This window comes from Schistocerca americana, chromosome 5, assembly GCF_021461395.2.
Source record: "Schistocerca americana isolate TAMUIC-IGC-003095 chromosome 5, iqSchAmer2.1, whole genome shotgun sequence".
Lineage (NCBI taxonomy): Eukaryota > Metazoa > Arthropoda > Insecta > Orthoptera > Acrididae > Schistocerca > Schistocerca americana.
Window position 1 is genome coordinate 528,024,845 of NC_060123.1, and position 27,586 is coordinate 528,052,430.

A 27,586-nucleotide genomic window follows, 5' to 3' on the forward strand; every position below is an offset into this window, starting at 1 on the left:
TCACCAGTGGTGTACGGCCAGTGTAGGAGATCGCTCCCCACACCATGATGCCGGGTGTTGGCCCTGTGTGCCTCGGTCGTATGCAGTCCTGATTGTGGCGCTCACCTGCACGGCGCCAAACACGCATACGACCATCATTGGCACCAAGGCAGAAGCGACTCTCATCGCTGAAGACGACACGTCTCCATTCGTCCCTCCATTCACGCCTGTCGCGACACCACTGGAGGCGGGCTGCACGATGTTGGGGCGTGAGCGGAAGACGGCCTAACGGTGTGCGGGACCGTAGCCCAGCTTCATGGAGACGGTTGCGAATGGTCCTCGCCGATACCCCAGGAGCAACAGTGTCCCTAATTTGCTGGGAAGTGGCGGTGCGGTCCCCTACGGCACTGCGTAGGATCCTACGGTCTTGGCGTGCATCCGTGCGTCGCTGCGGTCCGGTCCCAGGTCGACGGGCACGTGCACCTTCCGCCGACCACTGGCGACAACATCGATGTACTGTGGAGACCTCACGCCCCACGTGTTGAGCAATTCGGCGGTACGTCCACCCGGCCTCCCGCATGCCCACTATACGCCCTCGCTCAAAGTCCGTCAACTGCACATACGGTTCACGTCCACGCTGTCGCGGCATGCTACCAGTGTTAAAGACTGCGATGGAGCTCCGTATGCCACGGCAAACTGGCTGACACTGACGGCGGCGGTGCACAAATGCTGCGCAGCTAGCGCCATTCGACGGCCAACACCGCGGTTCCTGGTGTGTCCGCTGTGCCGTGCGTGTGATCATTGCTTGTACAGCCCTCTCGCAGTGTCCGGAGCAAGTATGGTGGGTCTGACACACCGGTGTCAATGTGTTCTTTTTTCCATTTCCAGGAGTGTATTTATGAAAGTATTCCCATATGATAAAAGTTAAGTAGGTAATTATTACGAGGATGTAAATAAAAATTGTTTTTTAAGCGCAGTTTTTGTAAAACATATACTCATGGTACCAGCAGTTCATATTTTTCGTGGTTTCATTAGGTGGAAGTTTTCGTATGGAGTGGAACTGTGAGTGTGACTTTCATGATTGTCTGTTCAGCGATCCAGCAGCCTCACGCAAATTTGAAAACATGTTATTATCTAATTAATGTAGGCCAATGAAGCGGCAGCTTCACAACATTCCTCAAATCTTACACTGAAGCGCCAAAGAAACTGGTATACGCATGCGTACTGAAATCTGAAATACAAAGGTTCGCAGTATGTGGCGCTGCGGTCGGCAACGCGTATATAAGACAAGTGTGTGGGGAAGTTGTTAGATCGGCTACTGCTGCTAAAATGGCAGGTTTTCTAGATTTAAGTGAGTTTGAATGTGGTGTTATAGTCGGCCCATGAGCGATGGGTCACAGCAACTCCGAGGTAGCAATGAAGGGACGATTTTCCCGCACAACCGTTTCACGAGTGAACCGTGAATATCAGGAATCCGGTAAAACGTCAAATCTACGACATCGCTGCGACCGGAAAAAGATCCTGCAAGAACGGGAGCAACGACGACTGAAGTGAATCGTTCACGGTGACAGAAGTGCAACCCTTCCACAAATTGCTACAGATTTCAATGCTGGGGCATCAACAAGTGTCAACGTGCGAACCATTTAACAAAACATCATCAATTTGGGCTTTCGGAGCTGAAGGCCCACTCGTGAACCCTTGATGACTGCACGACACGAATCTTTACGCTTCGTCTGGGGCCGTCAACATCGACATTACACTGTTAATGAGTGGAGACATGTTACCTCGTCGGACGAGTCTCGTTTAAAATTGTATCGAGCGGATGGACGTGTATGGGTACGGAGAAAACCGCATGAATCCATGGGCCATGCATGTCAGCATAGGACCGTTCAGCGGGTGGAGGCTCTGTACTGGTGTGCGGCGTGCGCAGTTGGATTGATGTGGGACCCCTGAGAAGTTTAGATACGACTCTGACAGGTGACACGTACGTAAGCATCCCGTCTGATCACCTGCATCCATTCATCTCCATTGTGCATTCTGACGAACTTCGGCAATTGAAGCAGGACAACGCGACACTTCACGTCCAGAATTACTATAGAGTGACCCCAGGAACACTCTTCTGAATTCAGACACTTCCTCTTGAGCATATCTGGGATGCCTTGTAACGTGTTGTTCATAAGAGATCTCCACCCGCTCGTACTCTTACGGATTTACGGACAGCCCTACAGGATTCATGGTTTCAATTTCCTCATGTATTTCTTCAGACGTTAGTCGAGTCCATGCCACGTCGTGTTGCCGTACTTCTGCGTGTTGGCGGGGGCCCTACACGATGTTAGGCAGGTGTACCAGTTTCTTCGGCTCTTTATTCTATACACTTGTTAGTCTGAAGGAACAGCGTTCGCTGAATACGTTATGTCTGTTTTAGAATTCTAGCATACTAATAAAACAGAAACCACAAAAAATAAAAAATTAAAATTACTAGTCTCCAAAATTTTAACACCAGAGTTTTCCTACGAGAACAAGGTTAGCTCTAGAAGGACACAAGGGGAAATATCGGCCTTACCATTACCGAATCAATTGCCCATACATTAGACTGAAGTGATTTAGAGCGACTACGGAAAACTAAATTAAGGATTTTGACAGAGGGAACCATGAGATTCCAGGACAGTAGCCACTACAAAACGCTCTCGAAACTTCCAGTGTCACTGCGAGGACTGATTGCGAGGAACAGTTTCAAGTTCTATGAAGTAAAAGGTATTTCGGTATTTTATTCAGAAGTAGTATGGAATATAAGGTTTGGTGACTGACCACGTAAATCTCTCACTCTCTTATCTTTGACCGTAAAGTAGATGCACATAGAAATTTCCGAAATACTATGAACACCAGAAATAAGGAATGTACTTCATTTGATTACTATCATTATTCAGACAATCACCTGATGAATACGAAATTTTCATCGGAAGTCCTGTACCACGGTAGCAAGAGACTGTGTATGGAACGACTGCTTCATTTACCTGCGTAAAATACAATGAAAAAATACCAACACATCCAGCAGTACGACATTGCAGTGCTTGAGTTATTCTCATTACTGTGCGAAGAGAGTGCAGCCGTTATGAAATACATGAATTCGCAATTGCGAATAAGGATAAACATCCACTGTAGAATGGAATGCTGACAACAAAAATTTGTGTCGGACTGGGACTCGGAATCGAGTTCATGCTTATCGCGAGCGGTCGCCTTACAATTTGGCCGTCCGTGCACGAGGTACAGCCAGACTCAAACTTCCATATGTCGTCAGCGACGCGTGATGGACTAGCGTATTTATTTGCTGATACTGGGCAAGCGGCTTTCAAGTACAACGTCTCACCTGTACGGGAATATACATAATGGATGTACGAGTACAGGTCGTAGACGCTTAGTTGACGGCTTACGGAAATTTGGGTCTGGACGTGAGGGGCGCACGGATAGCCAAATGGTAAGGATACCGCTCGCGGTAAGTGAGAAATTCGGGTTAGAGTCCGATGCAGTCCAAATTTTCACTATCGTCATTTCATTCAACAGCTGATGGTTGTCCTTATTCGCAACGCAGTAGTAGGCAGTAGGCTTCTATATCACGCACAAATTAATAGCTAGCACCATAATCACATATACTTTTCCAGGATAATGATAATCTGTACACATTTATGCCTATAAAAGTACACAACCCCTTTTTTGTTTGACATTTGATAAAACTTCACACAGATGTTACACACAGGCTTTAATAGTTTTGTGTGATCAGGCAGTAAACGTCATACTATGGATCACTTCAGTTTTATGGGGAGTCCATCCCGCAAAATTTTTGGCTGCGTGCAAATTTCAAATTAGAAGCAGGTACGGTTTGTTCGGTAATTACAACATCATACAGTTTGACAAAATGGATAGGCCACAGTACCGCTGTCTCAGTTTAAGCTAGGAGTAGTGAAAATAAGGTCCGTAAGTGCTGTTTGGTTGAAACTCATGAAATGCCCCTGGATATCAGAAGAAAGATATTAACTTGTCAGGTTACAGAGAGACTAGCCCACACAGTTCTTTCAATTACCAAACGATCACATGAATTCCGTATAGACTGCAATAACAGCATCCATGAGACTAACGTTCATCTTAACCAAGTGTGAAGAAAGTATCAGGCTATGCAACAGTGTATAGGAGTCATTACTAATGCTAATACTCAGATGTGACCATCACATCCTGACTGTCGGTATTCTAGTGCAGTATGATGATTTTCAGTGTGAGTATGTGGCATAACTAGTTATCTCAGACTATTTAGAGTTACGATGCACTAACCCACTCCACATCTACACAGGTGGATCTCTAATTTGAAAATCCGAGATGCGTGCTGCGTGTGTGTATTAAGTAAAGCAAGATCATCGTGTTCCTTTAGGTAAAAAAAAACATACTGTAATATCGAAAGGAATGAAGATCTGATGGCCTCGCTACTGAAAAATGATTATTAAAGTCCCATTAGCAGAATTTAAACACGTTATCAGGGAAATAGCGCTGTTTGTGTGGTCTGAAGATTAGAACTTCGCATATTGTTCCCAGAAAAGGAACGCTGAGGTGCAAAACATGAGGATGAAACGAACGTCTGTGTAATGTGTCACTGTCAAGTAATATAGCACGATGAAACTTGGAATGTACACAGAAAAAATAGCTACACCGTAGCACAGAAGGGAACTGTAGTGCAGAAGGTTGGAAACTTGGAATGTACACAGAAAAAATAGCTACACCGTAGCACAGAAGGGAACTGTAGTGCAGAAGGTTGACAGGTTCCATGCCCTCTTTTGCATGTCTTCTCTCATTTTCATCAATTTCATTAATGTTCTATGTCATTGCACGGTAGTAACAGACCGAATAAGTTTATTGTAATGAGAGTATTTGTATTGACAGCTCAAAAAAATACATTTCACATGATCCCTATACATGCTGGGTGACTTCCCTGGGTGGCTTGTGTGAGACAAGCGTCGGAGGACGCGGCACACGGCATTTTCGGTTGGGGGCTGCACTTTCCTGAATTCTGAGGGATTCGTACAATGGGCTTAAGCGCCTGGCAGAACGACTGACGTCGTTCGGCTTTCTGCTATTGTATGCAGGGCGAAATGACCTGCGAGACGTCTGAGTTTTGCCGCAGTTTATGTGTTTACCGTTCCGGTGCGTCCGGAACGAAGATTCCTGGAACCGACTGACTGCATTGTCCTCTTGATTCTAAGAATACTTGTGGACCGTGCCTTGCTGGGTGTGACTGTCTGGCGCTGGATGGCCTGTGGTCTAGGTAGGTTGTTTTCATAGGCGGTCAAATGGCAAGTTCAGTGCCCTCAGCTGAATAATAGAGGCATGATTGGCCAACTTAAACTGAGGCTAGTTGACGACATAAAGCCCTGCTCGAAATTGGAGGGAACGCTATTGGCGCGAATGATGATCCGAGACAGTATGGTGGAGTTTTGGAATCAGCAGTGAATGCTGATTCGCGGTTTTCGAGGAGAGTAGGGAGTTGAGCAATGCTGGCTTTGCTCTTGCATCGCATCGCAGTAGGATTTGGGATCTGATCTTCGTCGGAGTCGGACAGTCTTCCGACTTGGTCGCGCTGTTTTAGAAGAACTTAGAATTCTCAGAGAGCCTTCGAGGCCAGGGGTTGACAAAGAGTTGCCGCCGGGCAGAGGTCGGCTCCTACATTATCAGGGCGCTGTCTACCAAACACGTGCTGCAGATTGCAGTACTTGTACAGTATATTGTGGCTCGGCATTGTAGGACCTTATCAATTTTATACTGAATCCCTCAGCAGCAAGCGCGCTCGCTTTGCTATAAGTCCACCTTGCTTGTTTCTTCATGTGGATCCCATTTGAGCTCTCACTACTGATTGCGATACTGCTATATAGTCAGGAGATTAATGTTTGATTCATTAGGATCTCCAATCACTATCGTCAATCTATTCCATCACAGAGAGTAGGAGCCCCTTGTTCTCGAGCCAACTCTTATTCTCATAATAGTTCAGTACACCCTATCCTTTAACCTACTGTTTGTGTCGATAATCATGTGCGTTTATGTCCTGATGTATAATAAATCTCATTGTAATATTCAATCCGTATATCATTTCGTATATACACTCCTGGAAATTGAAATAAGAACACCGTGAATTCATTGTCCCAGGAAGGGGAAACTTTATTGACACATTCCTGGGGTCAGATACATCACATGATCACACTGACAGAACCACAGGCACATAGACACAGGCAACAGACCATGCACAATGTCGGCACTAGTACAGTGTATATCCACCTTTCGCAGCAATGCAGGCTGCTATTCTCCCACGGAGACGATCGTAGAGATGCTGGATGTAGTCCTGTGGAACGGCTTGCCATGCCATTTCCACCTGGCGCCTCAGTTGGACCAGCGTTCGTGCTGGACGTGCAGACCGCGTGAGACGACGCTTCATCCAGTCCCAAACATGCTCAATGGGGGACAGATCCGGAGATCTTGCTGGCCAGGGTAGTTGACTTACACCTTCTAGAGCACATTGGGTGGCACGGGATACATGCGGACGTGCATTGTCCTGTTGGAACAGCAAGTTCCCTTGCCGGTCTAGGAATGGTAGAACGATGGGTTCGATGACGGTTTGGATGTACCGTGCACTATTCAGTGTCCCCTCGACGATCACCAGCGGTGTACGGCCAGTGTAGGAGATCGCTCCCCACACCATGATGCCGGGTGTTGGCCCTGTGTGCCTCGGTCGTATGCAGTCCTGATTGTGGCGCTCACCTGCACGGCGCCAAACACGCATACGACCATCATTGGCACCAAGGCAGAAGCGACTCTCATCGCTGAAGACGACACGTCTCCATTCGTCCCTCCATTCACGCCTGTCGCGACACCACTGGAGGCGGGCTGCACGATGTTGGGGCGTGAGCGGAAGACGGCCTAACGGTGTGCGGGACCGTAGCCCAGCTTCATGGGGACGGTTGCGAATGGTCCTCGCCGATACCCCAGGAGCAACAGTGTCCCTAATTTGCTGGGAAGTGGCGGTGCGGTCCCCTACGGCACTGCGTAGGATCCTACGGTCTTGGCGTGCATCCGTGCGTCGCTGCGGTCCGGTCCCAGGTCGACGGGCACGTGCACCTTCCGCCGACCACTGGCGACAACATCGATGTACTTTGGAGACCACACGCCCCACGTGTTGAGCAATTCGGCGGTACGTCCACCCGGCCTCCCGCATGCCCACTATACGCCCTCGCTCAAAGTCCGTCAACTGCACATACGGTTCACGTCCACGCTGTGGCGGCATGCTACCAGTGTTAAAGACTGCGATGGAGCTCCGTATGCCACGGCAAACTGGCACTGACGGCGGCGGTGCACAAATGCTGCGCAGCTAGCGCCATTCGACGGCCAACACCGCGGTTCCTGGTGTGTCCGCTGTGCCGTGCGGTTAATCATTGCTTGTACAGCCCTCTCGCAGTGTCCGGAGCAAGTATGGTGAGTCTGACACACCGGTGTCAATGTGTTCTTTTTTCCATTTCCAGGAGTGTATATGCAGAATCCCATTTCCTGCTGTTATCATGAAGTTCTTTTTTTTCTGAGTAGATTACGATTTTTATTAAATTATTGTGAGTGTGCACTCCTTATTTTACTAATTAGCAGGGTCCACCATAATTTCCTTCCGTTACCGTTGTGTGCATAATTAATTAGCTGGTAGATAAGCAGGGGGTTGAGTGCATGTCTCGTTCTCATGCCAAATTCGTCTGAATTAAAGAGGTACAAACTCTTCTCCACATCGGCACCTCGCAAGGTGACTGAAAGAAATACACAATGATACGAACTGAAATGACACATTTATTGAAAGGCAATAATTGCACTGAAGTCACCACAAATTGATATCGTCCTCTGGAGATTACAAATGCGAGACACAGTTCTAAGTAGAGTGCGCGGTCAGCGTGCACGGCAATGATGCGCTCTCTGTAACGTGACCCGTTGCTAGCCACGAGGTTGGTAAGGAATTCTTGCGATAGTGCGTAGCGCGGTTGACAGCTGCTAGTTGGGCTTGTCGCATGTGGACGTGTTAGAGTACATCTCCCCAACGCTTCCCACATGTTATCAATCGGCTTTAAGTCGTGGGGACGGGCAGGCCAGGCCAGACGGCGAACGTCTTCTCGTTCCGAGAATTCCTTCATATACCCTGTTCCACGTCAGGGCCATATGAACCCCTGAAAAACCGTACACGGGAGAGGACTGCAGTGCGATTGTACCGTGACTAAACATCTGGAGGTCGGCACACAATGCAACACCTTCACAACTAACACGATCATTTTCGACAATGCTGGACGTACCGTCGTATGGTGAGAGATGGAAACACGTAATGCAGCCAGGAACATTGTCGAACATCATGTTTTGCCAGTTATTGTGCTGCGGACTGGCGATACATAATGTTGCACGGTCGTACTGTGTTCCAAAGCTTTGAACAGGATACACTCACCAGTCAACGTTCTTGAAACACTGTAGTCCTCCACGTAATTGTATCTTTTCAGTGGTGGTGTAGGCCTTTTAATTTTTGTGGATGAAAATACACCACCGCATCGAACAGCGTAGGTGGAGCAGCTCTTGGAACGACAGGATTTCGTTTAGTGGACTGGCTTGCCAGTGCCCCCCCCCCCTCCCCCCGCCTTAAATCCTATGCAGTTCGTTTGTGATACGTTGGGGCGATGTATTGCAGGACAACCACATGAAGCAAAGGCCATCCAGTAGTTGTAAGCTGCATTGATGGAGGAATGGAGCACCCTGCCACAAGAAGTTACCAACGCTGTGGCCAGATGGGAGCATGTTGTCGAACATGTACGTACATGGTCCATGGGGACCACACACCCTATAAATAACCATGTCCAGTCTTTTGTAATGTACAAGAATCATCCCGAACTGTGGTGACTTTAGTGTACACTACTGGCCATTACAATTACTACACCAAGGAGAAATGCAGATGATAAACAGGTATTCATTGGACAAATATATTATGCTAGAACTGACATGTGATTACATTTTCAAGCAATTTGGGTGCATAGATCCTGAGGAATCAGTACCCAGAACAACCTCCTCTGGCCTTGATACGCCTGGGCATTGAGTCAAACAGAGCTTCGATGGCGTGTACAGGTACAGCTGCCCTTGCAGCTTCAACACGATACCACAGTTCATCAAGAGTAGTGACTAGCGTATTGTGACGAGCCAGTTGCTCGGCCACCATTGACCGGACGTTTTCAGTTGGTGAGAGATCTGGAGAATGTGCGGGCCAGGACAGCAGACGAACATTTTTTGTATCCAGAAAGGCCCGTACAGGACCTGCAACATGCGGTCGTGCATTATCCTGATGAAATGTAGGGTTTCACAGGGATCGAATGAACGGTTGAGCCACGGGACGTAACACATCCGAAATGTAGCGTCCACTGTCCAAAGTGCAGTCAATGTGAACAAGAGGTGACCGAGACGTGTAACCAATGGCACCCCATACCATCACGCCGGGTGATACGCCAGTATGGCGATGACAAATACACGCTTCCAATGTGCGTTCAACGCGACGTCGCCAAACACGGATGCGACCATCATGATGCTGTAAACGGAACCTGGATTCATCCGAAAAAATTACGTTTTGCCATTGGTGCACCCAGGCTCGTCGTTGAGTACACCATCGCGGCGCTCCTGTCTGTGATGCAGCGTCAAGGGTAACCGCAGCCATGGTCTCCGAGCTGATAGTCCATGCTGCTGCAGACGTCGTCGAAGTGTCCGTGCAGATGGTTGTTGTCTTGCAAACGTCCCCATCTGTTGACTCTGGGATCGAGACGTGGCTGCACGATCCGGGTAAGATGCCTGTCATCTCGACTGCTAGTGATACGAGGCCGTTGGGATCCAGCACGGCGTTTCGTATTACCCTCCTGAATCCACCGATTCCATATTCTGCTAACAGTCATTGGACCTCGACCAACGCGCGCAGCAATGTCGCGATACGATAAACCGCAATCGCGATAAGCTACAATCCGACCTTTATCAATGTCGGAAACGTGTTGGTACGCATTTCTCCTTCTGACACGAGGCATCACAACAACGTTTCACCAGGCAACGCCGTTCAACTGCTGTTTGTGTATGAGAAATCTGTTGGAAACTTTCCTCGTGTCAGCACGTTGTAGGTGTCGCCACCGGTGCCAATGTTGTGTGAATGCTCTGAAAAGCTAATCATTTGCATATCACAGCATCTTCTTCCTGTCCGTTAAATTTCGCGTCTGTAGCACGTGATTTTCGTGGTGTATCAATTTTAATGGCCAGTAGTGTAATTACTGTATTTTAATAAAACCGCCATTTCTGTCCGTATCAGTGCGTATTTTTTTTTTTTTTTTTAGTTACTTCTGTACTACAGGGTAGCTGTTTGTTCTGTGTGTGGTCCATGTTTCAGCGAGTTATGTTACCTGATTGTGATATGAAAGTGAAAGTTAGTTTCGTTCCTATGTTTCGAACACCATTATACTGCACAGATATCCAGCCTACAGTCTTGTCACAGCCATGATTTGTTACTTTACCTGCCATAAAAATGTATATCCGCTATTGTTGCGACTAGATGAGTCACTCACGTCGATTTCTCAACCAATCGGCACAAAATACGTTTGATTTCCCGTGTGGCAGGTTACGACAACAGTTCCCCGAGTGATGATAAACCATGTCAGTTTTGCTTGCAAGAAGTACATTACACATAGAGACACGTTCTTACATGAGTTAATGAAGACTAAAGTTCCTTAACTGAATTCCATCGGGTCCGTACTATGTTATTTGCAAATGGTTAAATCCGTTATTCCGCTAGACACGCCTTGTGCACACAGTCTGAGGCTTAATGAAAATGAAAAGAATTTATTGAAAGCAAGAAATTACAAGTATTTTCTACGTTAGAATATTCAAAATTTTATCAACGTTTACATAGAGAGACACATTACATGTACAATTCCAGTATGAATCCTGATGGCATTAATGGTGTCTAGATGCTCCTACGAATTTTAAAACTTGACACCCTTAGCCCTGTAGGCGTCTCCATGCTTGGCGCGGAATTCTCCTGTAGGGTCGTACTTGGAATTCATCTTCGGCACGAACTCTGGTTTCTCGTTGCTGATGTACACCATGAACTTCAAAAATTCCGCTTTTTGAGGTTCGGTACAGCCGGCGCAGTTATTTTTTACTGTCTCCTCAGCCAAGCCTACGTTAAAAGAAAAAGTTCACATCACCATTTTAATAATATCATAGTACTACTATACACATGTGTAGATGAAACTACAGTCTAAAGAGCTGATAAACTCTTTGCACAATACATATTTCTTTTCATGTTTTCCTTCATGAGAAATACAGCAAAAATATGCTACCTTTTACATATTCAACAAACAGTGAAATTCATATAAAAATGTTAGACAAGAAATCAGTGTAAAGTCAGGTATTGTAATTTAAATTTGCATTCATTGTCCCCCGAACTTTCTGCCTCAGTAAGAAAGCGTTAGTTACATTTGTGTTATCGATAACTGCCACAATTCTAAATCTCTCATTACGTTACATAACAATGAACAGGGAGTTTTGTATCAGTTTCAGAATAAAGTAGCCCGTTAGTTCATTTCGTCCCACACATTCAACCAAGTCACTACAATATACTGATTTTGTTCGTGAATTGCTGACAGCGGTTAACAATTACATATTATAACGGCAGAACGTTATCAAATAATTTATCAAAATAAACGGTAGATAGCTTGTTTCCTTTCCAGTGGCCACTGCAGCAACTTATCTGGATTCAACAAAAAAATGACGCCCACATATTTATAGCTTTTCGAAATTTCTTCGGTACTGTCATGAGAAGTTGTGAATAACGTTTGACGAAGAATCAGTGTAGGTGAGTACATGTTGAAGCTCATAAAGGAGGAGTTCTACAAATTACACATGCAAAACTTAAGTATCGTATTTCGAATTTTCTCTATACATGGTGTAGCAGTTTCAAATGGATGTGAGTTGTAATAGCTATTCGGAGATGAAAAATCTTGCACAGATTAAACAAGAGTGGAGAGTTTCCTCAGACCAGTCACTGGACTGAATACCTCAACAACAACAACAACAACAACAACATGATATTTATCAAGGACTCCTCATAGCAGACTACGAATTTTTTAATTTTTGTTATTCGTGATTTAAGTGCGTAAGTATTGACATTAAGACGTATATGTAAATATAAGAGACGTATAAAAGAGCATAACACCCTTCAGTATAAAGCTTGCTGTATATATAATATTCGAAGTAGTAATTGGGAACAATACTTCAAAAAAATGGCTCTGAGCACTGTGGGACTTAACTACTGAGGTCATCAGTCCCCTAGAACTTAGAACTATTTAAACCTAACTAACCTAAGGACATCACACACATCCATGCCCGAGGCAGGATTCGAACCTGCGACCGTAGCGGTCACGCGGTTCCAAACTGACGCGCTTAGAACCGCACGGCCACACCGGCCGGCAACAATACTTCACGACAGTTATTCACTACAATCCTTAATTTGGCATCTCTTAACAGTCTACAGTATTTCATTTCGATATACCGTCGGGAAAGTTCCCGTAATTGTACTCATAAATAACTGGTATTCTATCTTTACAGAACTTGATTTTAATTTTTTTTTGTGTTGCTAAGTATTTTCGAGCAGCTGCATAGGAATGTTATCTGTAACTACTTTTAAATGTCACCTACATTAACAACTTTGAGCTTTGGATACGTTACTTGCACGAAGCTAAAAATTCAGGATGGACTTCTGCAATTGTTTCAGGAAAAACAGCAACCATATGAATGAGAGGCACTGCACAATCATCAGGTTTATGGTTGTATTTTAAGCGCGTACCTCTATAATTAAAATCTGTTAAGCACGAAGAAATAGGATGAATGTGATTACACTCCACATGTCCTTGCGTGAAATTTTGTGGGGACCAAACTTCTGAGGTCCTCTGTCCCTAGGCTTACACACTACTTAATATAACTTAAACTAGCTTACGCTAAGGACAACACACACACCCATTCCCAAGGGAGGATTCGAACCTCTGACGAGGGGAGCCGCGCAAACCGTGGCAAGGCGCCCAAGACCGCACGGCTATCCCGCGCGGCTGTCCTTGCGTAAAGAATAACACGTGACTGTAGAACGAAGGAAGTTATTTCCATAAAAAATGCTGTCTTCTCATGTAGTTGCAGTCCGAAAGGAATGCACTGAAGCGAGAACTTCTATTCGGAAAGTTGCAAAGGAGGACGCTACTCTGTTCTTTCTCAGGAAAGGGGTCGGCCTGTACGTTACCTCCTAAAGCACCTCCCACATAGGTTGTCACGAGGCTATCAAGCATATGAGTCAGCAATTGATGTTTGCCCGACTATTTACGTGCAACAGAAGGGATTCTCCAGTTTTTTAATTACTTCTAAGCATGGTGGTAGAAAGCTTAACGAAGTAGATGTTTTGAACATTACGATAAGTCTAGCGCCATGTACTTAGGCTTTCCCTTGTTCAGTAATCCTTCCAACAACTTGTTCAAGAACAACATTTCCTTTTCTTATGCTTCCTATTTTGACACAATTGTACTCGTCTGTCATTACTTAAGCATGATTTGGTTTTCGAGACGGCGCAACGGATCTTAATAGAGTTCTACCTGGAAATTAGTAAATATGGCATCGGTTCGGTTCCCATTGCCTTCTGAGGCTTTGGAAGGAAATTAGTGTTCCCAGATTGACAGCATCGATGTTGGTGGATTCGCTGATGATTCATACAAAGGGATTGCTCGCTCACCCAAAAAATAAGTGATTTGTAAGCACAACACAATTTCCATAACTCCAAGAAAAATTGTTGGAATTGATGTTGACTGATTATGTGTTCTCTATTCGCAAACTATTCACAAAAAAATTGACGAGTTGTCTATATTTTCAATCATATAAGACGATCCGTTGCTTCCGATAAACTCTTGCTATAATCAGACTGTTTCATCAGATCAGTATAAACTCTAACAGAGAAGTTGCCTTCGCTTCAGTGAACATCATTAGCTGCCTTTCGCTTACGCTGTCAACTACATGTGGCAGAGTTAAGCAGAAGTTGGCAAGCTAGTGTACACACGCCGAGAAGATCGTCGACTTTCCTCTGCATACACAAAAATAAATACATTGCACGTGCACTAGATTTACATATATTTTGTCTGTGACATATGTACAACTAACATTTTCAGGCGGTTTTAGTAAGTTACAGGGCAAATGTTGGTACCGGAAATTCCAAATTCGGACTCCCTATGTCACACTACTAGTTCACCTGATATTTGACTGAAAATCCCATTGTACGGAAGGAAAGAGGAAAAATCTTTGTCTGATCTTTGAGGTTTTATGTTTTCCACTAAATGCATTGTAAAGCATTACTGACGAATTATAAGTAAAAAGGATAGCAAAGAAAATCTGCCGATCCGGCCACTTACGTAAATCACGGAAATACTAAATCTGAATGGCCAGACGGGATTCTTAATTCTGCTAATCCCGAATGTGAGTCCATTTCCTTAAACGACCCACAGAGTGTATCCCCTAACACTATTGTATACGACACTCGAGCATAACGTTTCAGAACCATTTATTAAAATCATCCATTTGATAAATATATCCAATCAGCACCTGGTTGAGTATTATAAATGAAAATGCCGTGTGGCTAGGGCTTCCCGTCGGGTAGACCGTTTGCCTGGTGGAAGTCTTTCGAGTTGTGTGTGTGTGTGTGTGTGTGTTGGGGTTTATGGGCGCTCAACATCGAGGTCATCAGCGCCCTTCTTTCGAGTTGACGTCATTTCGGTGGCTTCCGTGTCGATGGGGATGAAATGATGATGACAAGGGCAACACAACACCCAGTCTCTGAGCGGAGAAAATCTCCGACCCAGCCGAGAATTCACAATGCTAAGGCCGAAATAAAACCCTGACGGGCTGTAGTCTGTGTGATATTGTAAAAATACCAACGTGTGCCCTGTACAGTCTGCAAGAACTTTACTGAATGTGATGCCGGTCGCGAAAGCCCACGAAAATGTTGAAAAGGGTTTCGGCAGCCTGAGACGAATTTCAAATAAAAAGATGGACGAGGAATTTGCATACTTACAAAATCAAACTGAAAGGCTAAGAAAGATGCATTACTTCTGAGAAGAGTGCAAGACAGGCCCCCATCCTATCTCTAACGATGCTTATATTTTATGTTGGTGAAACAATTAAACACATTGCAGCTAATTTCAGAAAAGGAATGAAACCTCGGAACAAATACAAATGCAAGGAGTTGGAGAAGACATAGCCATCCCGACAGAAATAAACGGAAACGGAAAAAGACTTACGTGGAATGTATAGAATAAGAGTTAACTTTAAAAGAAACTACGGTTAAGGTGAGGAAGAGTAGTCAGGCGGAAAACAGGAAGTGTTTAGCGCTGAATTTGAGGAAGAAACCGTAGGAGAACGCTGTGTAATAATTCTCTCTAAACAGTATGAACAAAACAAAGAATAATCAAAAGTCATTTGCTTCAGCGATGAATGGCTTCATCACATAAGAACGCTACTAACGTCAGATATTGGTCTGGTTTTCACGAAAACGATCACGAAAGCCTACGGAAGTAGCATAGCATTGTATGATAGTTACCATTAGCATAGTGGAAAAAAAGGAAAAAAAAAAGAAACTGGAAGAACTTTTAACATGGCGTTATAAAATGATGTTGCAAGTTAAAATTATTATGTGAATCTACCGCACATCGTTGTCGTAAGTAGACAGGTTACTGAGAGATACAGGACGGGTTGATTGGGCGCCCAGGTGATGACACGTATTGGGGAGAGTAGAGTACCCTGGAACCCTTCTCAGACTTTCTCCTCTAGCCAGTTCAATATGTTTTATTATTCTATTCTGAAATGATTGCATTCACTTTGATTGAAGAACTCACGGAAAAAACGGCTAAGTCAGTTTAATTCGAAAATGAGATATGGCCGGCAGTCGGTACTACAAGGCAGTTGAAATGACTTCCAAATAAAGTGGTAAGTCATCGATATGTAAGATGTTTTACTTCTACTGGGACGGAAAGAACGATCTAAGTTGGTCTGTCCACGGAAAGATTGGAGCAAGTCCAAGGTTTGCTTCCACTGTTTGCAGTACGCATTCTACATTAGTTGGGTTACTACTGCAAATGCAACCGGTTGTGTTTCTTAGTCTTTGCTGTTGCCCTTTACTGGCATTGGTTTTAGTTTGAAATGTGTTCGTAGTGTGGTTCTTTTCGGATCTTTAAAATATGTGGATCGTCTCAAGATAAAGGTGAGAAGCCATCTGTTAATCAATCTTCGTAGGGACCTTAGAGAAACGTCTCTTTACTTAGGCAGAGACTACAAATGCTCACTATTCCAATATTTCAAACAAATAAAACCCCACGAAGGGATAGCTTATCAATAATTTAAATTTGTTAGGTAACTGCAATGATCGATCTTTCTATTGAATCCAGCTCCATTTCTGTGACATTAATTGGTCGTCGAAGGCCTAGTCATGACTATTCCAGTGCAAGAGACTGCTCTTTCTAATACATTGAATGAAACAAACGAAATGATACCATGAAAGAAAATCTTATTTGCTAACAGATCTTCATTGCCTTTCCTGAATTTACCGTTTTGCAGTTTCAAACTTCATCAAATGTCCAGCAGTGATGCAGTATTTCATACTTATGCTGAAGGAGAGGAAAATAAAGTGTCAATGAAGTTGGAAATTTTTTGCACAGTTATGTGAGTAAAATACTTGACCCAAGGGTATGGGTTGTTGTAACATTCTAATTCTTGCTCAGGACACAATTAAGAACTGTACCGTATTTACACCTTAATTACCTTGTTCGTACCGCTAACAGATTAGACACTGTCAAAACAATATTTATTCAAGAGGGATTTTGATTTGATAAAAAAGGAAATTATTGCAACATTACCAAAAGACGGCTTTTCAAACCGTAAGAGTAAATCCAAGGCGTTAAAAAGTCATTCCAGTTCAAGAAGAAATTTTATGAGATTTGAGGACCTTCTGACAAATTGAAGTATCGTTTCAAGACACGACCGCTCTGAGATACTCTAGTTGTGAAGGAAGGTAAGCTGTTTAAATAAGTGATTTCTTGCAGTGGATCCTGGACATCAGTAGGTTTGGTGCCTTCTCTTGGTCTACAATTAGACGTGCAACCTGAGAATCAGTCGCAGGACACTGATATTTTCATGTGGCCTCATAGAGCATGTAATGGTAAGTGTTTTACAGTATGAAACTTTTTTCTAAGGTAAACACGACAGTTCTGCAAATTACTAATTCTAGGAGTATATTTTCAGAGCTCCTGCCAATACCATATGGCAAAATACGCAGCATTCAAGAACTTAAACAGTTGTGTGGTAAATCTGTAAGAAATTTCTATTCCAATCTACCACATAATAAGCCAAAATCCAGGACTAAAAAAATAAAATAACTTCCAACGTTAAAAAAAAGGGACGGACGCCAACCCATAAGTGATAGACTTACCACGTTCCTTTCGTGGTAATCATGTACTTGCTTTGCGTGTAGTGTCTCTTTTATCATATAATTGCAGTTGTTATTTCTTCTAACGTTCATCCTGCACAGTCGCCAAATTTGGCATCTTGATTATGTTGGTTACGCTCGATTGGAGTGTTTTATGAATTTTTTTGTAATCTTGAAAGATTAAATTGACTCCCCTGAGAAATGTACACAACGTGATTTCTCCGTTTCTTCCATGGGCTCTCCAGCTGTGATGCAGTCTTTTTCTGAAATTACAAAAATCACTCCGGAATTGTAAGGTTTTCCAAAAATAAAAAAAGATGTTCCAAGATGCAACGTGGTCATGTAACTAGTAAAAAATGTTCTATTCAAACTTAAAACTGTTTCTATACTCGTATTGTATTTAATGGTTTATCTGTTACATTATTACTTACTGTGCAATAATCTGAAACAGAATGAAGAAGGAAAAACCCAGTTACATGTTAAAAACATTTTGAAACTTTCGGCAGTTAGCACAAGCTTCCAATTTCAAGCCGGGAAAAATTGTTAAGAATGTAAATATGGCATGTTCCATAATAGAAGGGATTTTTCCGTTTAGAGGTACAGGATACCACACGACCGACAAAGTGTGTCTTAACTTTCCACGTGTTATGTAACTACATTTACAATACATACAGAATTTTACTCGCAATAAAATACTGAAACTAAATATTGAACAATATCCTCCAAATAGCTTCAACACATTACGCAACACTTAAAGATGTAGAATGCGTAGTATTTACAAACGCTGCAGAAAGCACAACCTGATGTCTCACAACAACAAAAAGACTAGAAAACGCTGTAATTTTCTTAGACCATGAAAGGAAGAAGACAAAGACGGTGACAAATCTTTTGAAAGATGACGCAACAATAGATGCAAAAACTGGGTGCGACCCTTCTCCATGTATACAGGACCAATACATGTGGCGTTAGACAAAGGAAACTGTGAAATCAGAGATTAGACAATGGCAGAGTATGGTGCCCGTAGTGAATAACACCGTACAGATTATGCCGGCGGAGTACCACCACGATACACAATATCTGTGAAAAATTTTCTATAGAAACACCGACTGCTGCGTAATATGTGCAAATCAGCAATTCGTGATGTCTTCAATGACTACTACAGATGAATGTTACTGAATATCTCAAAACCAAAAGAAAGACTGGTCTTATACGTAGATTGGCAGTGGCTAGGCACTTAGTGCCCATACAGATAAACCGAAACTGAAGTTAACAGAGCACAAGCAGAGAGATGAATATCGTTTTCAAAGGATTGTATACAAATGAAGACACATGACTACTACGCCAGTTTAATTCTTGAACCACTGCACACACGACATAGAAAACAGTGTCAGTGGCATTGCTTACCAGCTGAGAACACTAAATGAAACAAGAAACCAGGGCTGGATGGAATATCTGTCACACTGTATACACTATCTGCAGCTGAGTAAGCTCCAACATTAAGTATAATTGTATTGTAGATCCCTAGAACCAAAATCTGTGCCTACTGGTTGGATGAAACCACAATTCACAAGTGTTTACAAGATGGGTAGCAATAGTGATCAACGTAATTATTTCCCAGTCGAACTGGCTCGCATCCGTTGTACAATCCTAGAACTTACCCTGAATTAAAACCTTACGAGGTTCTCGAAGATAACGAGGTTCTCCATGGATTACGGAAATGTCAGTCGTACTAAATCCTACTCTAGCATTTTTCACGACATCCTGAAAGTCATGGGTGAAGGCAATCAAGTGGATGCAGTAATTTTGACTTTCTGAAAGCATTTGATTCAGTACGTTTATTAAGAATACGATACCAAGAAGTAACAAAGAAAACTGTTAATGAATTCAGGATATCATTGTATGTAGGACACAGTGTGCTATCTTGGACAGAGAGTTACCGACAGAGGTAGAAGCTGCCCCAGGAGAGTGTACTGAGACCAATGTAGATCACGTTGTATATTAATAACTTGACGGAAAAGTAAACAACTAACGTCATACTTATTGGAAATTATGCAGCTATTTCAATAAAGTACTGGCTGCACAAATGTTCAGTCGGTCTTGATAAGATGTCAAAGTGGTTCTTAGATTGACACTTGCTTTAAATGTACAGAAGTGTATAATTTCACGCTTTACAGGACTCAATGAAATAGTATCCTTCGACTGCAATATAAAATGAGCCACAGTTGGGATCAGCCAACACATATATCTGGTTGTAGCTATGTGTGAATATGAAATGGAATGATCACATAAGCTTAGTCGTACCTAAGGGAGTTGGCAGATTTCTGGTCACTGGAAGGATACTAAGAAAATGCAGTCACTGTACAGAGATGACTACTTATAGACACTTTTGCGTCCCAGTTAGGAGTACTGCTGAAGTACATGGAGCCTATAGAAAACAGAAGTACTAGGGGTACAGAACTTACTCAAAGAAGGAAAGTACGAAAGGTTACAAGTATGTTTGGTTAGCGGAAAAGCTGTGCCGAAAATGCTGAAAGGGCATAATTTGGCAGATCGTTCAAGGTAGACTTCAATTATCCTGCAGAAGTTTAAACGTGACTGAATTGGGACCAAGCAATAATATACGGTACCATGAAGCGCACCCTTAGCATTTTACGAATGTAGATGTAGTCTACAAGGTGGCAGTGATTCAAGGAATATTTTAGGGGACGTTTAAAAATTTTATTTCATAGGCCAAGTCAGATCTCTACAGTTATTCTCCCAGAGCATCGAGGCAGTTCAGTCCGATTAAAGTTGCTGAAAAGATTCGCCTTCAAGCCCTGTGCTGAAAATACAAGCAAGTTCAAGTCATCGGTTTTAACCATTAGCGTCTCTGGGAGGCAAGTCACGTGTTTGGACGCTAGAGGGCTCTGCAGAGCAGATCGTACTCCTTGTGATCCACACCTCTACTAGAACACGTGTATTTCTGAGCAGGCAGTGCCTGTCGCTCTGCGTCACATGATCGACCACCATCAGAACTTAACATGAAGCGCCGCCCCCTTCCCCCCGTTTGCCCACTCGATTTAGTTCTTGACCTCCTAGCCTGGCCATCATCTGCTTGCTTCGTCACTAGGCCCTCCTCTTGTATCTCGTACATTGAAATACATATTCTCTTTATTTGACTTAATTTCCTGTACTGTTGTTTAACGTTAAATTGACTCCTATATGTTGCACACTCCTAGAACATATTCTGACCTAAAACATAATGAAGTTTCTCGAACAGAACAATCTTCTCCATGTCAGCAACGATAGATTACGAAAATGTCAGTCGTACGAGATCCAACTCGTGGTTTTTGTAAGTGATACCCTGAAAACCATAAATAAAACGAATCAAGTGGATGCAGTAGGTTTGACTTCTGAAAATCTTTTGATTCGGTACATTTATTAAGAAAAATACGATAATAAGGAGTAACAAAAGAAAACTGAATTAGTGTTTTATTGGTAAGCAGGACACAGCATGTTATCTTGGATGGACAGTTGTCGACAGAGATAGAAATGTGCCGCAGGGAAGTGTACTGAGACGCTTTTTGATCTGGTTGTATATTAATAACGTGTCAGATAATAAGGAAACCTACCTCAGTATTTTTGAATATGATACAGTTATCTACAGTGAAGTTCTGTCTGCACAAATGTACAGTCAGATCTTGATAAGATCTCAAGGTAGTGCGAGACTGACTCTTGCTTCAACCGTAGAGAAATGTAAAATTTCACACTGGGTAAAGTTGTATCCTATTAGTACAATATGAATGAGTTACAGCTGGGATCAGCCAACACTTTGTTTGTATATGAAATGGAAAGCCCCCTCCCATGGACCTTGTCGTCGATGGGGTTGCTTGCGTTCCTCAGAGATACAGACAGCCGTACAATATGTGCAACCACAACGGAGGGGTATCTGTTGACAGCCCAGATAAACGAGTTCTTCCTGAAGAGGGGCAGCAGCCTTTTCAGTAGTTACGGGGGCAACATTCTGGATGATTGACTGATTTGGCCTTGAAACATCAGCCGAAATAGTCTTGCTGTGCTGGTACTTCGAACGACTGAAAGCAAGGGGAAACAACAGAAGAAACGTTTCCCGAGGAGAGCTACTGTATGGTTAAATGATGATGACGTCCTCATGGGTAAAATATCCCAGAGGAAAAATAGTCTCCCGCTCGGATCTACGGGCGGGGACTATTGAGGATTATGTCGTCATCAGGAGAAACAAAACTGGCACTCTAGAGATCGGTGCGTGGAATGTTAGGTCCCTTAACTGGTCAAGTAAGAAAATTTATGAAGGAAAATTTATCGGTTGACGTTAGCTATAGTGGGAATTAGTGATGTTCGGTGACAGGCTGTTCAGGTGAATACAGGGCTATAAATTCAAAATTAAATAGGGCTTATGTAGGAGTAGGATTAATAATGCATAGAAAATAGGAATGCTGGTAAGCTACTATGATCAGCGTAGGGAACGCATTATAGTAGCCAAGATAGACACGAAGGCCATAACCACCACAGTAGTACAAGTTTATAAGCCAACTAGCTTCGCAGATGATGAAGGGATTGAAGAAATGTAGAAGCAATTATTCGGATAGTTAAGGAAGACGAAAATTTAACAGTGTTAGGGAACTGGAATTCGATAGTAAGAAAAGGAACAGGTGAATACGGACTGGTAAAAAGGAATGACAGAGGCAGGTACATAGCAGAGTTCTGAACGAAACAAGGCCCTGGAAGTATACAATATTCCGCCAGTCTACTGATAGCGTTGAAAGAGCCAGCCACGATAAAACTGTTCCATCTGGTGCAAGGTGTATAGACAGGCCTTGGATATCAAGAAGAAAGTAATAATTCCAATTCCAAGGAAAGCAGTTGATGATAGGTGTGAAAATTACCAAACTATCAGTTTAACAAATCATGGTTGGAAAACGCTAACACGAATTCCTTACAGGAGAATGGAAAAATTGGTAGAAGACGACCTCGAGAACACGCGAGCAATGCTAACGCTACGGCTAATGTTAGAAGGTAGGCTAAGGAATGGGAACCTGCGTTTATGACCTTTCTAGGCTCAGAGAAAGCTTTTGACATTGTTTAATGGCATACTCTCTTTGATTCTGAAGGTAGCAGGGATACAATACAGGTATCAAAAGGCTGTTTACAGCTTGTACAGAAACCAGACGGTAGTTATAAAGACTCGAATGGTATGACAGGTAAGCATTGATTGATGAAGGAGTGACACAGCATTGTAACCTGTCCCTGATATCAGTCAACCTGTACACTGAACAAACAGTAAAGGAAACCAAATAAACATTTGGCGTACCAATTAAAGTTCAAGGAAAATAAATAAAGGCTTTGAGGTTTCCTGATGACGTTGTAATTTTGCCAGAGACGGCAAAGGATTTGGAACTGCAGTTGAATGGAATGGAGATTGTCTTGAAACGAGGATATAAGGCGAACATCGACAAAGGTGAAACCGAGATAATAGAATGTAGTCGAATTAAATCAGATGACGCTAAGGGAATTAGACGAGGAAACGAGACACTTCAAACAGTAGGTGAGTTTCGGTATTTGAGAAGGAAAATAACTGATGATGCCTGAAGTAAAGAGGATATAAAATGTAGTCTGTCAATGGCAAGAAAAGCATTTCTGAGGAAGAGAAATTGGTTGACATCTAATATAGATTTAAGTTTAGGAAGTCTCTTCTGAAAATATTTGTCTGGAATGTACCCATGTGTGGAAGTGAGACGTGGACGATAAACAGTTTAGACAAAAAGAGAATAGATGGTTCCGAAATGCGCTGCAACACAAGAATTTTGAAGATTAGATAAGTAAATCGTGTAACTAATGAAGAGGTACATAATAAATTGGAGAGGCAAGAAACTTGTGCCACAACTTGACCAAAAGAAGGGATCAAGACACTTTCTGAGACATCAAGGGATGACCAGTTTAGCATTGGGGGTAAGTGTGGGGTTGACTGGCGGCTGGCGGGGGGGGGGGGGGAGGGGGGGGGAGGGGGGGGGAGGGGGGGATCGTAGAGGGAGACCAAGAGATGGATACAGTAAGCGGATTCGGAAGGATGTGGGTTGCTGCAGTTTTTTGAGGATGAAAAGGCTCGCAAGGGATAGCGTAGGATGGAGAGCTCCATCAAACTAGTCTTCGGACTGAAGACCACAAGAACAAGAACATGAAATGGAATCATCACAAAAGTTAAATTGTATATAAGGCAATTGGCATATTTCTTGTCATTAGTAGGATATTCGGAAAAAGCTTAAAAGCGCTTGTGGGTCCCATCTTGCAGTATTGCTCAACTTCGCTGATCCCATACCAGATAGAAGTATTCAAAGAACGACGGCACGAATCGTCACAGGTATGTTTGATTTACTGGAGCGACTTCAACTACCGCGCGAAAGTTTACGCAGACAGATTAAACGCGAATGGATCGGAATGAAGCGGTTACATATTGCATCATAATCAACACCCTTTGCTGTGGTCTTCACAGTGGGTTCCAGAGTACATATGCAGGCATAGATGTACATCCGAGTGAGGATATGCTCGACCTCACAGTATCCCTTGCCCCAGTGTTAGCAGGAGATCTATCAGATATTGATAGGTATCGAATACACTGCTTCGCACTTACGTCTCACAATTTTTCCGTCGGCGGTGCAGGAGCCGTCCGAGTCGTCGAGGAGGCACTTCATAAGCGCCTCCAGCTTGGCGGAGTCGGCCAGCAGCGCGCCAATGTCGACGCTGCCCAGCTGCGACACCGGCGTCTGGGCGGCCACGAGCCCTACGCAAGCGAGCACGACAACGAGCGTCAGGCGGGACATAGCTGGTCCGTAGCTTGAGTCTGGCGCGGCTGGCGACTGCTCTTATAGTTGCACGCACTCCACCGTCTTGTTTACTAATCGTGATGAAGCAATCACTAATGCACTTGCAGCCGGGTGTTTCTAGTCCTTTTTTTATTTGTTTTTTTTTTGTTTTTTTTTTTTTTTGCATCCGAGGTCACACTAATGAGACTGTACGTTATTCGCGAACAACGAGTCAATAAATATTCTTTGTGACACCAAACAATAAAAAACAATGTTTCAATTATGCAGCCTTCCTCTGTTAGGAGAGTAGCCAGTCATCTGTTTTCGTTGTACTGAAGCCCGAGGTGGATGACAACTTCAAAGAACTGTTCAAATTCTACATCGCACTCACTGTCCGGTGTGGTGTGTTTCTATCCTATTACATTTGCATTTTCAGTCTGGGAAAAATGACAACGTCCCTTTGTGCGCTCTCTAACTCCTCTAACTTCATCCATATAATTTGTGGTGGCAGCAAAATAGTCGCACAATCGTCCTCGAATACAGGTTTTACCCAACAGAGTTTCGCGAGGATTAAGTTGTCTTTCTCGTTCTAAACAAATATTCTCATTTACGTTACCCGACCATTTCTGAATATCATCGAAGTCTGTCTATGCTCACGTCCATTCGACTTTTTTTCTTTTTTTCGTCATGTGGCCCTCCATTAATTCCTCTCTTGGGCTGACCCTTCCATCTTCAGCACATTAACCCTACATCTGCAATTATTTGCCGGCCGGTGTGGCCGAGCGGTTCTAGGTACTACAGTTTGGAACCGCGCGATCGCTACGGTCGTAGGTTCGAATCCTGCCTCGGGCATGGGTGTGTGTGATGTCCTTAGGTTAGTTAGGTTTAAGTAGTTCTAAGTTGTAGGGGACTGATCACCTCAGAAGTTAAGTCCCATAGTCCTCAGAGCCATTTGAACCATTTTTTGCAATTATTTCTTGGATGTATTCCACACTTCCCCTACAGTTTTTACCCCTACTACCATGCAGGTTATTCCCTGATGTCTTAACACATGCCCTATCATCCTGTCCTTCATCTTGTGTTTCCATAAATTCCTTGCTTCAACGATTCCACGGAGAACTCTCCACATTTCTTGTCAGTTCATCACTGTAGCACTACACCTCAAACGCTTCTGGTTTTCCCACTGTTCATGATTTTTCACTACCATATAATTCTGTGCTTCAGACGCACATTCATTGAAATTTGTTCCTCAAATTAAAGTCTTTGTTAAATGTGAGTTGATTTCTGTTGGTCATGAATACTCTCTTTGCCTGTGTTGGTTTGCTTTTTATATCCTCGTTGCTTCATCCGCCATGGTTTATTTTCTTCCAAGGTGGCGAGCACCATTTCTTAGGTTCGTCTTCTCTATCATACCGCTTTTGACGTTAACTTTCTCGCTATTCTCATTTATGCTTTTTGTCGCTACTTATATTTCCCTGTTTTACTGTCAATCCACCTTCTATACTCATTAATGTATTAATTCACTCAACAAATTCTGGAATTCCGATTCACCTTCACTGACGATATCAATGTCATCAGTGAATCTCATCACTGATGTCCTTTCACCACGAATTTTAAGCCCCCCGACCTTTCAACCTTTATTTTTCTTCCATTATTACTGTTCTCTCTTGGTTTTTATGTGTATTTTACGTTCCTCGTGTTTCCCTATAGTTTAATACTGGCTCTCAGAATTTCGAACATCCTCATGATTAACACTCCAAACACAAAAGCTAGAATTAGTCACACTGTCGCCTTGTAAACGATTTCATTTACAAATGCGTTGCACTTTCCTATAACTATTTAAAGAAATCGAAGTCTTACATTCGCCTTCCATAATACTGATTTGAATTGGTAACTCCATTCCATATCGTTTCTTTGTAGTGTAACACTTAAATATCTGTACAATGTAAATAGGTCAAAATGTTCACCAGTAATCTTGTAATTATATACCACCGGGTATTTCGCTTCGCTACAGACATTTTATTACAGTTATCCACATTTTAAGAGAGCTGTCGTACATCAAAAAATGTGAAAATTTTGTAAACGTCTTTCAGCATTTTCCTACGATCGTGGAATGACGGATGTATAGTATCTCGTGGGCAGCAGCATCGTCAACGAACACTAAAGCTGTTCATCCTGTCTGATTTTTTTATGATTAAGTGCGTTCTAGGTTCTATTACTTTTCATTGGGGTACGCACGACTCTGCTTTCGTTTCTGTTACGTTACCTAACCAAATATATCTGACACTGTCAGATTAGGAGAAGTGATCGTAAGCAGATAACCAAACATAAAATCATAAAAATTTTAAGAACTTTCTATAAAACTTTTTGAGGTTTCCAAGATTTTTCTATATAATATCTTAATCCTGTTTAACATTTTTATTTTATTTTTACAAAGCGATGATCAGTTTTGGTAGGTTAACTACCACCTTCAGATCTGAGAACAGACAAACAAAAAGAAAAATTGACTTCAAAAGTTCTAGAAAAATCTGTTGGTTTACTTTTAAAACATTTTGAGGGACTTCACACACCAAATGCAGTACACTATGTGATCAAAACTATCCGGACACCCTGCTGACAATGACTTACAAGTTCGTGGCGCCCTCCATCGGTAATACTGGAATTCAATTTGGTGTTGGCCCACCTGTAGCCTTGATGACAGCTTCCACTCTCGCAGGCATACGTTCAGTCACGTGCTGGAAGGCTTCTTGGGGTATGGCAGCCCATTCTTCGCGGAGTGCTGGACTGAGGAGAGGTATCGATGTCGGTCGCTGAGGCCTGGCACGAAGTCGGCGCTCCAAAACATCCCAAAGGTGTTTTATAGGAGTCAGGTTGGGACTCTGTGAGGGCGAGTCCGTTACAGGGATGTTATTCTTGTGTAACCACTCCGCCACTGGCCATGCATTATGAACAGATGCTCGATCGTGTTGAAAGATGCAATCGCCATCCCCGAATTGGTCTTCAACGGAGGGAAGCAAGAAGGTGCTTAAGACATCAATGTAGGCCTATGCTGTGATAGTGTCACCCAAAACAACATAGGGTGCAAGCCCCCTCCAAGAAAAATACGACCACACCATAACACCACCTCCTCCGAATTTTACTGTTGGCACTACACACGCTAGCCGATAACGTTCAAGGGGCATTCGCCATACCCATACCCTGCCACAAGGTG

At 43.2% G+C, this 27,586-nt stretch overlaps 1 protein-coding gene across 1 annotated transcript; it reads right to left on the minus strand.

Annotated features, from left to right (window-relative positions):
- Positions 1-10,871: 10,871 nt before the first annotated feature.
- Positions 10,872-24,421, minus strand: LOC124615540 (ejaculatory bulb-specific protein 3-like). Its single transcript, XM_047143509.1, has 2 exons — positions 24,204-24,421; positions 10,872-11,227 (listed from the first exon to the last, which is right to left on the minus strand). The coding sequence occupies exons 1-2, from the start codon at positions 24,391-24,393 to the stop codon at positions 11,031-11,033; spliced, it is 387 nt and encodes a 128-aa protein (XP_046999465.1). The 5' UTR covers positions 24,394-24,421; the 3' UTR covers positions 10,872-11,030.
- Positions 24,422-27,586: the final 3,165 nt, after the last annotated feature.